This window comes from Cololabis saira, chromosome 13, assembly GCF_033807715.1.
Source record: "Cololabis saira isolate AMF1-May2022 chromosome 13, fColSai1.1, whole genome shotgun sequence".
Classification (NCBI taxonomy): domain Eukaryota; kingdom Metazoa; phylum Chordata; class Actinopteri; order Beloniformes; family Belonidae; genus Cololabis; species Cololabis saira.
Genome location: NC_084599.1, coordinates 31,067,272 through 31,084,479, shown reverse-complemented (window position 1 = coordinate 31,084,479; position 17,208 = coordinate 31,067,272). Strand labels below are relative to the sequence as shown.

General features: G+C 39.0%; 1 protein-coding gene across 1 annotated transcript in view; it reads left to right on the top strand.

Moving 5' to 3' along the window:
* The window catches only part of LOC133458594 (contactin-associated protein-like 4), a 154,507-nt gene that overhangs the window by 49,831 nt on the left and 87,468 nt on the right, over positions 1-17,208 (top strand). The window contains exons 4-6 of the mRNA XM_061738655.1: positions 559-752; positions 9,898-10,045; positions 10,927-11,130. Coding sequence (XP_061594639.1) covers positions 559-752; positions 9,898-10,045; positions 10,927-11,130 — 546 coding nt within the window. The remainder of the gene's footprint in view (positions 1-558; positions 753-9,897; positions 10,046-10,926; positions 11,131-17,208) is intronic.

Here is a 17,208-nt window from a genome sequence, read left to right as displayed (position 1 = left end):
TGTTTCAGCTCAGTGATTTCAATCATATCAGTGCGGACATGTAAATAAACAAGATTTTAAATGATTTTGAAGCCCATTGTGCTCACTTGTGGCATCTGTGGATGAACTGAACTAAGCAGTTTTATAAACTGTGAATTATGCATAACTGCTGTGGTGGATTCCCAACAGAATAGAAATATAGAACTAGCGATATGCAAAAAAAAAACATTAAAAATCTCAACACGAAGTATCTGCTGCAAACTATAAATTAAAGTTTTAAAGTTTAATTTCAAGAAGATTAAAATATAATGAACCACATTTTACTCTAGTGGTTTGGCTCTTGATCCTTGCTCTCTCTTTTTCCAGCCTCCTTTCTGTAACAAACACACACAAACTTACACACTAATGTAAACTGGAAATAGCATGACCTTACTGTAAAATCTAGTCTGAATACCAACCAAAACGACAAATACTATTTGCCTAATCATAACCACTTAAATACTCACGCTACTTGTACAGATTCAGACGTGGACGTTTCCTGGCAATAAAAAACACTTTTTGTCTTTGTCCATGTTTCAGGAGCTGGGGGCTGGTCTCCTCTGCACTCGGACAAATACCAGTGGTTGGAGGTTGATCTGGGAAGGCGAACACAAATCACCGCTGTTGCCACGCAGGGTCGCTATGGCAGCTCTGACTGGCTGATGGCCTACCTGTTGATGTTCAGTGACACAGGACACAACTGGAGACAACACCGACAGGAAGACAGCTTAGGGGTATGTCGTCCACTAATAAATAAACACCTTAAAAATGGGCATATTAATCTTGGGTTAACATCATATACAGTATGTGTATATGTGTGTGTGTATATATACCGTATTTTTTGGACTATAAGCCGCACCTGTATATAAGCCGCGCCCGCTCTATTTTTAAAAAAATATCAAAAAAAGATATACAAGCCGCACCTGTATATAAGCCGCATCCGCTCTATTTAAAAAAAAAAAGATATGCAAGCTGCAGATATTTATGTTGTTAGATTAGATATTTACTACATGTACAGAAGGATTTTGAACTGTAAATGATGTACATGTTTGTACCTAAATAGATCCTTTCCTAACAGTGTCTTTTAACACAGCAGCAACTTTGCTGATTAAAACGGGACAGAACCAAGAGAAAATAACCAGTATTTATTTATCTATTTATCTGTTTGAAATCTGCTTCTACCTACTTCTATCTGCTAAAGAAGAAGTAACGTATTCTTCTTTGCATTTATTTTGTCTTAGTTTTGATTCTAATTCCGGTTAGAGCGTCCCGAGCGGTGGAAGAAAAATCCACAGAATAGCCGCACCTTTGTATAAGCCGCACGGTTGAAAACCTATGAAAAAAGTAGCGGCTTATAGTCCAGAAAATATGGTGTATATATATATATGTATATATATATATATATATATATATAGATATCGTTCACTCTTGGAGGTATATGTCAAAGTCAACACAGGAGATACCTGCAGTAGTGATGGATCCTGCGGGAGACCTGTGGGGCTTCCAGATCCAGACCGTTACACTGTTGACAGCTAACCAACCAACACTGTAGTTGTGTAGAGGTCAACTGACTCCAGAAAACTCTGCTAAATGACAGTAGTAGTAGTAGTAGTAGTAGTAGTAGAAGAGAGCAGCAGTGACTGATGTAGCAATCCCAAGTGACAGCAGTCACAAGAGGAAGAAACACAAGAAGTACCAGCGGTTAAAGGAAGAGATGAAGAAGATGTGTAACCCTGCATTCACACTGAAAGCACCACGTGCATCATGGGCAGCCGGCTGCCATTCATTTTCTATAAAAACGCGTGTCGAGAGGCAGCGGGAGCAGCGAGAGCAACAGAGGCAGCGGAAGCAGCGAGAGCAGCAGAGGCAGCGGAGGCCTCGGGAGCAGCCGGAGCAGCGCGTCAATTTGAATTTGAAAAATCTGAACTTTATGCAAATGAGCAGCAGCGCTGCCGAGGCAACATCCAATCACAGACCGGGATTCCCGAAGCGAGAACCCTCAATGCAGATTGTACTTTCGTGTACACACAAACGTACACTCATTCAGATGCGTACATGAGCAGAGCTGTGCACTGACAAACTTATTTTATCAGGAATTAATATATTTCATCCAGCAAACTGACATTTTTGCTGGTTTGACTGCCGTTTTTACATGAACTGGTCATGTGAAACATGTAACTGATGGTTGAGGGGCTGGATGGTCCAAACGATTTTATTTGCTACATCGATCCAGCGCGAAATAATTAAAAACCGTGCTTATTAATCACAAAACACAGTTTAAACATCATGACCAAATCCGCTCCGACCCAGTGTGTCAGTGTTTACTGCAGACAGACTGCAGCTTCACTGGGACCAACGGTTCTGATGGTTGCTGTTGATCCAGGACCAACCTTGTTAAAGAGATCATCAAACTCACTCTTATCTGTGCGGAAATAACGCTAAAATATAAAGAAGGCTTCCCAAAGTGTGATCCTCTTTAAAGTGAAACTATAGAGGGATGGGTCAGGGTGGTAATCTAAAGGAGCAATGGCAAAGCAACATGTTTCAGAAACATGCAGTTTTGCTCAGGAGGAATGCCTAGTTTTGTTTTGACTTATTATAAAATAATATTTTATTATATATTTAAAATGTAATATTTTTTCAGCTTCACTGGGACTACTGGTTCTGTGATTGCTTAATACACAAAAGGATTATTGATTATTTCATTACTGACTCAGTTGAACCTTTCAATCTGGGCTGCTTTCAGAAATTACTTTTTGGAGGGTTTTGAAGACACAAACAGACAAAGAAAAATATAACCATTCAAGTGTTAAAATGTCATGTCAAATTTAGTCTATTTTTAAATGATGTATTAGTATTTTGCATATTTGGATATTCTGTTGCTGCAAAGCCTATCCTTTATATGAAAACAATATCTTAATTTCTAATTAGCCACTAGATTCATGTATTGTGTTGCATTTTAAGATACAAGTTGTATCCCTGCTGTTTCATTTAAAATTGTCAAGATAACTAAACTGGGGCTTTTAAGTTATAAAATAGATTTCAATTGATTGAATCCTCTTCGATTATGAACTTGCACATCTCTCTCAGTCAGTCTCACCTGTGAACCTTTTTTGGTCTCTTTCATTTCAGTCCAACTTTTTTCTTTGCAAAACTTCAGTGAAAATTACCTTTATTGTTGCGTTTGAAAAGAAAAAGATACATCTTCTTCTGTCTTTCTCTGACTCTTTTAATGTCCACCACGTCCACAGGTGCAGGTTGAAGAGGTAGCTATACCTTCTTACCCTCAAAACTAGGGCTGAACGATTTTTGAAAATAATCTAATTGCGATTTCTTTCCTCAATATTGCGATTGCGATTTAATATGCGATTATTTTTTTCAAGGTCCTGTTCTCATGTATTTTTCAACTACACAAGCAATAAATCAGTCTGTTTTATAATAAACAATGCCAGATTTATTTAAAGCACAGATTACAACAATAAAGAAAACAAATTTGTGCCTTTACCTGCACGTCTACACATGGGTCGTTCTCTCTGAACCCAAACCGGGTTAAACTTTAGCCAAAACGAGGCGTAGTTTAATAGAAAAACACAGAAAAACTCCCACAGGGAACAAAAACCCTTCCTCACAGGCAGTACTCGAAAGAAAATCAGGGGGGATGGTGGATTTTATCATATGGGGACAGATAATTTGTGCTGATTACAAATAATAAAATATATAACAAATAATAGCACTGACCTGCAGAAATACTGCAGGAATGGCATAGCAGCAGTTAAATGCAGCCTTCTGTAAGCTTTAAAATATCCACTGGACTTACATCAAATACATCAAAACACAACAATAAAAAACAGTTTTCTGAACTTATCAATATGACTCTGTCCTTCACAGGATAAGTCAAATGGATCACTGCAAAAACTCAAAATCTTAACAAGAATATTTGTCTTATTTCTAGTTAAAATGTCTCATTTTAGTCAAAAGAAATCTCATTACACTTAAAACAAGACTCATCACTGGAAAAAACAACAATTTTCACCTGTTTCAAGTAGATTTTCACTTGAAATAAGTAGAAAAATCTGCCAGTGGAACAAGATTTTTTTGCTTGTAATAAGAAGATAAATCTTATCCCACTGGCAGATTTTCCTACTTATTTCAGGTGAAAATTTACTTGAAACAGGTGAAAATTGTCAAATAAGTTATTTTTCTGGTGATGAGTCTAAATGTTGAAATAGCAGTAAAACCACATTCATTGATGAAATGACATAAGGGATGGAAAGGAGGGATGGCAGTTTTACAGGGGGGGATGATTTTGACCGTTTTTATTTCAGGGGGGGGTGATTTTGACCGTTTTTTATTTCATCCCTCTTCAACTTTAGTACTGCTCACAGGGAACTCAGAACATCTTCATAAATAACTCAAAAATCACAGAGAGAAAAAAAAAACACCAGCAAACTAACAAACAAACCAATAAAGCTTAACGAAACGAACCAGCAATTAACAACTCACAGCCGCTCTTTAACTTCTCCTGATGAGCTGAAAGGGCTGCAGCTGGTTTAAGGCTGATTTATGGTTCCGCGTTACACCAACGCAGAGCCATCGCCGTAAGGTACGCGGTACGCGCATCTTACGGAGCGCGTCGCCGCGTAACCTACGGCGTAAGCTCTGCGTCGATTTAACGCGGGACCATAAATCAGGCTTCACAGCGCAACTGTCCGCCCGGCTCGTGCTCTGCGCCGCACGCAGCTCCTCGCCACGCCGACTCCGCGTTCATATATTTAATACATTTATAAAGCCCATATATTTATAAAGCCCTGCCTGGCGGAGCCCCAACCCTGAGGCCACGGTAGATACAGTAGGTTACAGGCGGACACGCGGCACTGTTGACTTTTTTTCTCCGCCGGCAACGTGACCAGATCACGTGACTGGTCAAATCGCAGCCTTTGCGGTTAGAAAATCTCGTTTTATCACATCGCGATATTATCGCAAATGCAATTAATCGTTCAGCCCTACTCAAAACCCTAAAGTCCGTAGATCTGGGGACGTTGATAAGAGAATGCATGTATGAGCAAAATAGGTTTAGGGTTCAAAGGGCTAATATGCTTGTTCTCGGTAGGGGATTTGTGCTAATTATAAGCAATGAGAGCGCTGCGAATCTGAAGATGACTGACATTTATGAAGATGCACATGTTCTTACAATCAAATCCAAATCAGTATTTTAATACTATTCAATTCTATTTTAAATTGAATTTTATTGATGTGGCATATATTACAACATAAATTTGCCATGAGAGTTTCAGAACATGACCAAATATTAAAAGAATCACTGGCAAGTAAGAAACTCCCCTTGCAGGAGAACATCTTTAAGCCAAACAGTATCTTGGCTTAAGGGTAGAAATGTTCCCTTTTAAGAGGCATAAAAACCTTGATCAGGATCTGGATCGTACGAGGGGACCATCCTGTTGAAGACCAGCCGGATAGAGGAAGAAAGCAGGAGGGAGGAAGGGCAGAGAGGATGAAGAACAGAGAGACAGGGGAGGCATACATATATTGTCACTATTACATCAGATAAAATCCAGTTTTAGTAATTATCCGTTAGCTGGAGAACTGAGGTCGGGTTCACACTGTACAAATTTGGCAGTCCTATGAGATCAATCAAAGCTACACTGTACGATTTGGATCTGCATAATCTTGGCTAAGACATACAGAGCAGAGTGTGCAGTCTGTAGGATGTTGCCCTCTTGTGTTATAGGCCACGACCTGGTGCGGCGATGTTGCTTCATCAGTGTAAACAAACAAAAGTAAAAATAATGTGTGCCAAAAATGCGGTTAAGAACTAATCAGTGAAGTAGAATGTGTTCCTGGTCATGATTCAGAAGAAGAATCGAGCTTCTGATGTTAGTTTAGCAAAGATTTTTTTGATTTTTTTTTTCTTTCTTCCCCACAATTGCATATTTTTTCATCTTAGACAGCTAAATTTGCACCTTGTGAACCCACCATAAGAGTTGTACGTACTTATAGCATGATTGACATATGGTTAGTTGATGTACCACTTCTGTATTTACACAGTGGAGACTGCCTAGAAGATATCAGCCTTTAATAATTATTTTTTTTACATGAAGTTTGGCAGGCTCTGGCCTTATCACTCCACACAGATAATACTTACATATATTGGGAGTAATGAGCAACAGCTTAACTCCTCTGACATGATCCTTAGAGTTGGAGCCTAGAGGTGTTGGGCTGGTGGTGGGAATTTTGAGTGGCAGCAATCTTGATAGCTGTGAAGTGGTTGGCAAGGCCCCAAAGTGACAAAAAGAAAATACAGTGCGTACCTGGAATGAGCCATATAGGGGGATGTTTTTGAGCTAAACTGTTGCTCTTGTTGGCTGCCTGAACAACTTTGGGAGTCACCACGATTGCATTTACAGACCATCTGATATTGTAGCCTCATAAATGTTACAACAAATTATCAGAATGTACTTCCCTGGGATGTATGTGTCAGACGTGAAGGGATAAATAAAGTTGACATAGTGGTCTCTTGTCCAGGGTGTAAACTGACGTGCTACTTGAGCCAGTGAAATCAAATGAACACATTTTTTCTTTGGGGTTCTTTCGCCTTTTTGTTAATAATTGATGGAACAATGAAGAGAAGCGAGGCAAGGTTCTGCCAATGGCACAGAGCTTTGTTCAGCTAGTTTAACCTCTGTTGACACAAGGCTGCTGCTGTTGCCAGAAAGACTGTCTCTGTTAGCTGCAGAAAATGTCACAGCTTTGAATCCAGCAGCAGCAAACGCCAGCCCAAAAAAATCAGCCCAGACCAACATCATCAGACTCTCAGAAACTTTGTCAAATATGAGCCCGTCTTCACACATGGTGTCAGCTCAGTGTCTACTCTAGAACTTAAATGTGAAGGAGAAAGGGCTGAGTGTACTGCTTGCTTCATTTCTGCATATGCTTCCCATTTTATCTTTGTCTTGTAAACCCATTTTTCCAACGTTCAATCATTGTTTCTCTACAAATAGAAATACTTGTCAGTGACAAGCAAACCATTAATGTCAGGATCACAGCAAGGCAAGCACAAAAAAGAAGTAAGGCATCTCCTTTGTCCTTCATCAGAAAAAAGGTGCAGCCTGCAACTTGGGATTCATATTTGACAATATATAGGTTTCTCACAGCGTGAACCATTACAAAAAAAAAATGTGATGACTCCTTGCAAGTCTTTCTAGTCCTGATGCTTTGGAAGAAATAGTTACATAGTGTGCATCTTTCTACGGCTTAAAAACTGTCAAGCTGACACTCAACATAAAAGTTGATGCATCCAAATAAGCCGTCATTTGAAACTCCATGTATTAGTCAGGGTAGCTTAGCATCTATGTGACGGTAGACATTTCAAAGCAATAATATCTCCATTCATCATTACTTTCCAATGACTTTTGGAACTTTTTTCTTTAACTTTTGTCCAAGGTGAAAATACTTTGAGTGCTGTTTGTAGGTGCCCTTACCCCAGCCCTGTACTCAAGCAATTTAATTGTATATATACTGTAGTACTTCCACTCTATACTGTCTTTCAATGGGCTGACTCATAATTCACATTTTGAATGTGGTGATCGTTTTAGTAATACAGTATTAACCTAGAGAGTCCAACATTTGTTTTTTGGCAAAGATGTCCTTGTAAGGCCGATTGGCATCTCTCGTCTCAGTAAATTCCAGCAGTAAGCAACAGATCAGGAAGAGGTTCCATCTTCCCCAAGTCAAAAACAGCAGTTGTGGCAGAAAATAAAAATAAAAGGAGGCATTTGTCCGCTGAGATGTGTGGCAATGAAATCATCTTGGTTCCTCATACATTTTTTTTTACACAAAACTTAGCCTGCAGGTTTTCAAACACAGGTACCTGCAATAAAACAAAGTGATTAAATTCCTCCCAACTGTCGGTAGCAGCAGGATTACCCTCAACATGCTGGAGGCGGTGCATGCAGACTTATTTGTAGAATTTAGGTTACATCCAGTAATTACTTTATTATTTCCGCAGGGTAAGACTGACTGTATGCTCATGGGCTTCAACGTGCAGAGATGGAGTTATGTATCCTCATACCTAATTTGGTGGACGAAGTTTATGATCAACCCAATTTGTTAAAATCCATCTGTCACTTCTGATTTTTTTGCAGGTTGGTGATTTAATTTTCATGTATCCAGGTGAGAGTTGCAGCTCCAATTGTATCAGAACATTGGCGTGTAATCTTAACTGAAACTCAACACTGGTATTGAGTTCAGGTTCACCGATGCCTATCTCAGGTGGAACCATCATAGATAAATACTGATTCAACCTTTTCCTTCTGCAGACAAAAGCCAAATCATAGCAAGTACTTCAAGAGTCTTCTTTTTATCAGTTAATAAGTTTGGAGTGTATATTATTACTGTGTGGAAAAACTGAAAAACTCAAACAAAAGAAAATAACTGGGAAAAAAAATGATAGCGCTGACTCACTTTACAACATAGGGGGAGACACTTAATATGTACACTTCAGGTGTACAAATGATGTGTTGTCACCAAGGATAGAAATATTAAAAAAAAAAACCAACTTCTTAGCATAATTACCAAGGTGAGCAGATTTTACGTGCATTAAACATATCAATAAAAGCCTAAAAAACACGGGTGTTGCTTTTCATCTTTGGTAAGATTTACCTTTTTTTTTTCTCCATGTGCTTGCTAGAGTTGCCTTTTTAAAGGAGTTTGACGTGAGCATTTTCATGTAATTGTGTTGGATGGACTCAGTGTTTCTTCAGAGCTAAATTTGCTCTCTAGTTCATTCTTGTGTGCTCCTCCCTCCTTCTTCATCTCCTTGTAAACCTGCGTCTCCGTCCTGGACTGAAGGCTTGTCACAGGCTTCTCATATTTCAAATAGTGCTCAGGCGAGTAAATGAGATGCCGTTCTCCTCGGCGCCCTCAGCAGGAAACAGGGCCATTTGTTGAGCTTAACGCTCCGCTGCTCAGCCACCTCGGCCAGCTCAGCCCTTCAAAGCGCTGAAGACGGCCCGGAAATCACAATTATGCAATGCCAGGGAAGCCAATCTCACTCGCAAAGCCTCATCAGTACACATTCAGTATACTCAAACACACACAGGCAATGTCACACACGCCACTGAATAATGCAGATGCACACACGCAAAAGACATGCACTTGACTGCATGAGCACATAACTGCAAATGTAGCAAATGTAGCCTGTTGTGTGTGTGTGTGTGTCCTGCTTTGCTTACAGATGAGGATGTTGGTTCTTGTCTACTTGTGCCTGTCACTCAGAGAACCTCACTAGATCTTCACAAAAAGCAGATCAATTAGAAGGCATTCGTTTTTGGGAGAGGGTTTGCTATGGATACATAATAACACCCAGGGTTATTGATTATTGGACACTGATGGAGTAGTGGGAGAGACATCATCGGAGATAATCAGTTTAAAAATGCAGCAGGACTCAGGACTTTTAGGGAGACTTTTTCTCTACTGATTAAAGTAATGACAAATAGACTGGCCTCTATTTAATCTATTGATCTTAATGTGAGTCTGTCTGTATATTCTGCTTTTCTTTCTCAAGACGTTTACACATTTTTACATCTTAGTTTTATTAACCTTAACATCGGATGTTAAAAACAGTGCATACATACAAGAAAGGAAAAAAGCCTTTTTTTTAAAATAAAATAAGTAGACAATGTTCGATTATTTTGCTGGTTTTAAGGAATTGTTACCCCATTGGCAAAGACATTTTTGCTTAAAATAAGAACATTTTCACTACATTTATGGACTATTAGGTTTATTTCAAGAGGTGCGTTACATTTTTTTTACTGACTGTCATATCAAATTAAAGTTGGAAAACTTTTTTCCTTTTTATTTCAGGCTTTCCCTGGTAACACTAACGCCGACACCGTGGTCCAGTACAAACTGGAGCAGCCAGTGATTACTCGCTACCTTCGTCTGATCCCGCTCGACTGGAACCCCGCTGGGAGAATTGGACTCAGGCTGGAAATTTATGGCTGTGGATATTGTAAGTATTATTCCTGTGTTTGCAGCAGTTTTGGCCTGTGTTCAACAAAATCAACATACCTCCATAAAGAGGCTGAATAAATACATGAAATTTCAAGTGCTCAATTTGTTTGTATTTCAACAAAATTTGATACAATAAACGTTCTTCATTTTACAACAGCTTGGCATTCAGTAACATTCAGTGATTAGTCATTTATATTACTTTGAATGCAGGACTGAATTTGGCAGCATTTTAGTTAATTGTTTTATTGTACAACGCTTTTTACAACATTTTTTATCAGTTCCTCTACCTTGTTTACACAGCAGAGAAAATGAGACTGCTCATATTTGTAATATTTATCATAAGTATTGACAAAAGAAGTCTCATTTAACAACCAAGTATCTGAAATGCCTGCAGATGTTGATGGGGAAAATGTATTATCAGATCAGGAAATTAATAAGCTAAGGAAACCTGCAATTTCTCATGACTTTTTCTTTTATTTAGGGCCCACCACAATGTATCATTGTGTTCCTTGTGTTGATTAAGCATAGGTTTTACATCAGATGCTTTCTGACACAACCCTCCCCTTTAATCCAGGTTTGGGAACCAACAATACGAGAACATAAGCTTGTGGCCCTTTAGGGCCTGAGTTTTTGCTGTGTGTTTTCAATGTGAGGCTCTTTATTCTGGAAATAATCCAACTTTTGTGCATTAAATACTGCATTAATGATCCTTTTAAAAATTCATCATGCAAGGATTCAGAAAGAACCTTGTTAATGTTTCTTACCAAGTTGAATAAGCACTTTTGTATCGGGATCATTCGTTTCACACAAGTCTATCTCATTTAAAGTTGTGTACAATGTGTGTAGATATTGTTTACTGCATTCTGTTCTGTCCTAAAGCTTCTGATGTGACAAGTTTTGACGGCAACAGCAGCTTGGTCTTCAGACTGAGCGCCAGGCCGAGCAGGACAGCGATGGAGATCATTGCTCTAAAGTTTAAAACTCTGAAGAATTCAGGGACGCTGCTGCATGCAGAGGGACAGAGAGACCACAGCCTCAACCTGGTGCTGGAGAAAGGAAAGCTGCTGCTCTACCACCAGCAAGGTTAGGGTTAGCGACACTGACCTCCCACTCGCATTGTGCAGAACAAAAGTCCATGAGTGGTGGTTTAAAGCAATGGTATTCCAACCCTGGTCCTCGGGACCCCCTGTCCTGCATATTTTAGATGTTTCCCTGCACCAACGCACCTGATTCTAATTAATGGTCCTCATTAGCTTGTCACCAAGGTCTGCACAACTCTGTTGATGACACATGTACTTCATCACGGTGTGCTGAAGCAGGGTCGCATCTAAAACATGCAGGTCGCTGGCCTCCGAGGACCAGGGTTGGGAAACACTGGTTTAAAAGCATTTTTGGTTAATGTCTTATTGCAAAAAAAAAAAAAAAAAACTGCTGTGAAATAAAGTTTGTTTACTAAAAAAAAGTTACATTTGCACCTCCGTGCAATTCCATGCTAATCTTGTTTTTCCAGCATTTACCCCACTGAATCTGTGAATGTTGTGTCCCTTTCACCTCAAGACAGGTAAAAACATATTTATTTTGCCCTAAATGACAGCTTTAACCAAACTTAAAACAAGTTAATGCCATTTTGAATCCAAAACAACAGCCTGGTTCTCAATAATTCTCACCATTGCTGAGAAGCTGTCTGCAAACAGCTTCTTCTAATTCTTAAAATTTGAAGAAATACTCCTTGTGACGATCAGTTCAAATTACAATCACTTTTGCTCAGATTGCCCTTTAGTGTGATGTTGTTCTTGCCCTTTTCATCCGCAAATTACAATAAAGAAATTCCAAGAAAAGCTAAGAAAAATCAACGCTGAAACCCTTTGAACTCTAAATGAAAAGGTTATTATGGTCAAACTTGAGATTATTTATAAAAAAAGGAACTACAATGTAAATAGAACAATGTGACATTTCTCATTACAAAGAAAAATATGTATGCATTATACCAAGATCAGAACACATTTTTTCCCCAAAACAGGGCATTATTAGCTAAAATGTACCTTATTAATCAAGCCCTTCAGCAAAGGTTGAAAGCTGTATTAATGACAGGAATTGAAAACTTCGGATGCAAATAGACTGAAAATTTTAATATTTTGATTCAAGTCTGGAAATTCTCTATCACAAATTGCGCAGCTCAATCCGTCTTTTTATTTATATTTCAGTCATTATTCTTTGCTCTGAATAAATGTCAGCTAAATACTCAAACTGTAAGGCATAATTATGCTCTCACTCAGGCTCCACAGCTTCCCCAATCTTGTCTCCGTAGATAGAATTTATATCTGGCACATTTTGTCCCCTAAATAAAATGAAGTGTGCCTCGTGTCAGTCCCCATCCATCTGCTGGTATGCTGTTTGTCAGATGTGATTTTGTCAGATACCACTGATCCAATTATGGGGAAACGCAGGGGACTTGTGCCGCTTCCTACTTTTCCATTTAGTTCAGTATAGTGTTTCTGTTTATTCACATGTCACAAGCAATGTTTCAAAGAAAATTAATACGTTTTTTATAAGATTTGGGGTAAATGGCACATTTCACCATCAATCAGATGAAGTTACAAGTTGGTGTATTGTAGTTGATCGAGGATGAGTGAGGTGTGAGTGATTTAAAGATGTGAGAAAAACATAACTCTTTTCTTATTTTTGTTGTTTTTAAGTCTTTTTCATTATTTTTTTTCAATTTTTTTCTCTCAATCTAGTGGACTTTGTCTTTCTTGCGGTTTCTCTCACAGCTTGACACCCCTCTGACAGATTACCTCTCTCTCTCTCTTAAAGTCTGATGGATTCAGCATGTGTTGAAGATGAACTCTACATTTTGTGTACTAGCCATAAAATAATTTTAGCATGGGCTGAAAGGTTGTTTTGTCATTCAAAACTAAAAAGTCTCACCGAAAAACAATACATGTAGTTGTGCTTGTTTATGATAGCGGATAAATAAAATGCAGTGGGTTTATACATGATTGGGATTAAACAGTTTCAGGCCAATTATTTGGCTCATTTTGACAATTATTCAACTCAATTATGAGACTAACTAATGTTATGTAGACCAAATGAGGCTAAGAGTTTATTATCTGGCCTTAAATTGAGTTATTGGGTGTTCCATGGGCCAGATGTGGCCCAAATATCATTAACTGGCTTCGGCACAGGTTATATCTGGTGTTGTGACAGGTGCAAGGAAAATGCTGATGTAGGAGATGTACAGCTGAGTTTAGGAAGCTATATTTATCCTCTTTCATTGGCAAATTATAGGCTAACGTCAGAAAAATGGAGATACGTACCATTTTCTGGCCAAACACTGCGTCGACCTTTCTTTGACCTACATAATAGGAGACACGCTAAGTAGTTTTTAAATTTTATTTTTGGTTTGGTTTTGTTTATTTATTCTATTTTGTGAAACTAGTGGAACAAAACGAAAATTAATAGTGTGGTTAGAAAAGTCAGCGGTTCATGTAATTCCAAAGCTGCTGATCTCACATCTAAAGCAATCAGCAGAGTTTTGCTATTTTTCCATCTCAGGAGTCCAAAGAAACATGTCGCTGCAAGATTTCTGCATTTTCTCAGCTATCAGCAAGCATACAAGCATGCGTCAGGAGATTAGAAGTGTGAAATGCAATGTATTCACCAGAGGAGTAAATATGAAGCAAGATAAATGAACTGGTGAGGTCTAACATGGCTAGGCCACCATGGGACCCTGAGGAGTAAGCGGGTGTAGATAATGAATGTGGCAATCAACATAGTAATTTGCACTAAACGTATAGCTCCAAAGGAGGTTATGTTTACAGCTTCAGATTAAATTCTAATATCCTTTGTTGATTTTTTTATGTGATCATATTTTCCGACCAAAATATGGTGAAACAGAATTCAAATACCACCAGGGAGAAGTATTGGATGTTTTTGTCTCACATCAAACCAATTCAACAGTTATTGATTAAATTTGAATAAATGTTGCATTTATGAAAAATGACAAAAAGTCAATAATTCACAAAATCAGTAAGTGCATTTATATGCTGATTTTATTACACAAATGTGATTATGTTGATCCTTTCTTTTCACCACAGAATCTGATGAATAGTTGTTCCTGCAGGTATTAGACTTGAATACAGAATCAACCCTTTAGATCAGACATTGATATTGAGCTTGTAAATTCCCAGGTAGGCCTAATGTGTCGATTATCCAAGCCTGCTAAGTTAGCGTGAAAACGATGCATCAAACTGAAAGTGTATGAGCTGCGCCACGTAAAGGAAAAACTGGACAGTGATTTGTTTTACACTAAATACAGAAACCTATACACTGCACAACTTGTTGAACGGACTGCTCTGCTGTTTGACCGACAGGATGGATTACTGTATGTGTCAGGACATCTCTGAGTTTTGTGTTGATGGAGCATGTAACTTATTCAGTTGTTCACTGTAAATGTCCCAAATATGTCAGATTTTCTTTTCTCTTCTTGTCTTTATCTTTTACTGACACCACAACGAATCTAGCAGTAAAGATACTAGAGAGAAACTGAAGAGTCAAAGGGCCTAAGCGTTGCTATAGGGGCAAATAAGTGTCTGTATAATATAACACTTGTGTTTTCAGACTACTGGACCTTTTACTAAAAAGCTTATATACACTGATTTTTGGCCCGGTGCCATCGATATAGTGATGTAGGTTCAGAAGTCTGCACAGGATGCAAGGGAGACTTAATTCTCAATTCTTATATCTAAATTCTCGTCTGACTCATGTGCTCCATTCAGTGGCTTCCATCAAATATACAATTTGTACAGGAGAGAGGAGCAAGACAAGACACTTCTCAGATGCTTATGAAACGCAACATGGGGCATCAGGTGAAGTGAAATACACTGTCTGGAGTGGGTGCAATCAGCTAAGGCGACTGTGTGGAGTCTGGGGGTCAGCACAGTTCATGTGGGCTGTCATTAGAGCTTTCAATAAACTCCTGCAGTGGACATCATTACCGCAGCATCTCAGAGCAGAGAATGGCTCATTGTTATCATTAACTGGACCACTTTGTTATAAAGATTCATACTTGTAGCTGCAGGACTTCCCCAGAATATATCCTCTCTTCTCAATAACCTCCTTTTAACAGCTGAATTAGTAACGTACAGTAATGAGAGCAGCAGCATGACTGGCAGGTCAGGATGTCGACGCAGGGTCCATCGCCTGTGTGTCTGTGCTTTGCATATAAGAGAATATAATTCAAACTGGAATTTGTTCAATGAAAGTAAAACAGTGATGTGACCTGTCAGATATTCAGGTATGATACCATAGTTTGATGTGCCGCCGTCTGCTTTAGAAATGCATCATGATACTCATTAAATTGGGGTTTCACCTTTTTCTCAACACTGGGACCTTTTTACTGTGTAAAAATACGGAGCATACGGAATTTATGCAGTGGGAAACATGGCAGATTCACTTGTGCTAATATTTGGCATTTCATTCTGAAAATCATTAACTTGGAAATTTATGAAACCGTGGCTTTACTTTCTCTCTTTCCATTTTTCACTGCATTTTTAATTTAAAACTTCTTAGGAGGTCACAGATAGGTGAATTTACACTACTTTAATAACAGTGTTTTAAAAGTCATGTTTTTAGTATCCTTGCATAGTGTACTGTATATATTCATTTTTAGTATTTGAGCTCATAAGTGCATACATGTTGAAAATTGATTTACAAATAGCTTTATTTTGATTGTTCACACACAAAATTAAATAAGTTTGACACTTACTATAGTAGGCAAACCCTGAATCTGTCCTAAGATGCTTTTGTGTTTTATGAAAGGAATGTCACCTTCAAAGCTACTGGGGGGCTCTTTAGGTCAGGTTGATGAGTTGGCGCCCCATATTCGAAGGTTTCTGTCCTCCAACGGTCTATGATTCAAATCCCAGCCTGTGACCCTTTGCTGCATGTCTTCCCAGTCTCTTGCTGCCTCCTTATCCTGTCTCCACACTAGCCAAAGCATCCTGAGTGATTAGATCAGAACTCTGGTGCTTTCCTCTTAATAAATAATTGAAATGAAACTGATGGCTTCATGCTATTCCATCCTCCAAACCTCCCTTAAGTTAGCTGTGTTATACTCTTCCTTGAAACAAAATTATAATAGTGTGAAATATTCTGTAATTGTTGATGTTGTCTTGTTTATATAATATGGTGTCATCTGCATAAGCAATCAGAAATTAGATTTAGCTATGATAATTGTACAATATCTAAAAAAAAACTCAACTAAAAAAAAAGCTAAATCCTCATTTACAGTGCATGTGTTTTTTTCCCCCATTGTCTCAACATAGTTAGCGTTTCTCATATGTTACTCCTTATTTTTGCAATTGCGTGTTCTATATCTTCTTTTTTCTCATTGCTGCCAAAAACTCCCTCCCTGCTTCTGGCCCTCCCTGGAGTCTGCGGTCTGCAGACTGTGTACTTTCAATGAATGGCTCTGAGTATCTACCCTAAGCCTTAGTATGTTTCTCTATTGGTCAACTGTTAGACAGGACAGGACAGGACAGGATCAAAATAACAGAGCAAAAAAAAGAACCATTTAGAAGTGTTATCTCCGGGCTTCCGGCTTAGCTGTACATGGGGTGAGACGTGATTAGCGGAGCTCCTGCAGAGTTAATTTTAATTCAACATTTATAGGCACTTTTTGCATCACTCCCACGGCTTTGGTTTTAACTAAATTATTTTCAACGCGGTTACTTCGACAACTTACCACGGAAATGCCTCCAAAGTCCATTAAAGCGGGGAATAACCCTCCAGCTAACCCGCGGCCTGCTGCTCATGCTGTCTCCTCGCCCCGCGGTGATTCTCCTCCTCCGGAGAGCACCTGCGCTGCGCAGGTTCCAGCTGCGGAGTTCAGCCGGCTTAAAACCGAACTCCTCTCCGCTCTCCGCAATGATGTTGCAGCTATATTTCGGTCAGAGCTTCAGGCAGCACTTACCGAGAATTTAACGTCCATTAAGTCCGAGCTGCTTTCCCTTAAAGCCGATCTTTCTGGCAGTATTTCCTCCATGAAGGCGGACGTCGCGGGTCTCGCGACCACGGTCGCTGGGATCGAGCTCTCGCTCTCAAGCTGCTCAGACGACATCGTTGCTCTCCAGAAAAAAGTGGATCACTTGTCGAAAGAAT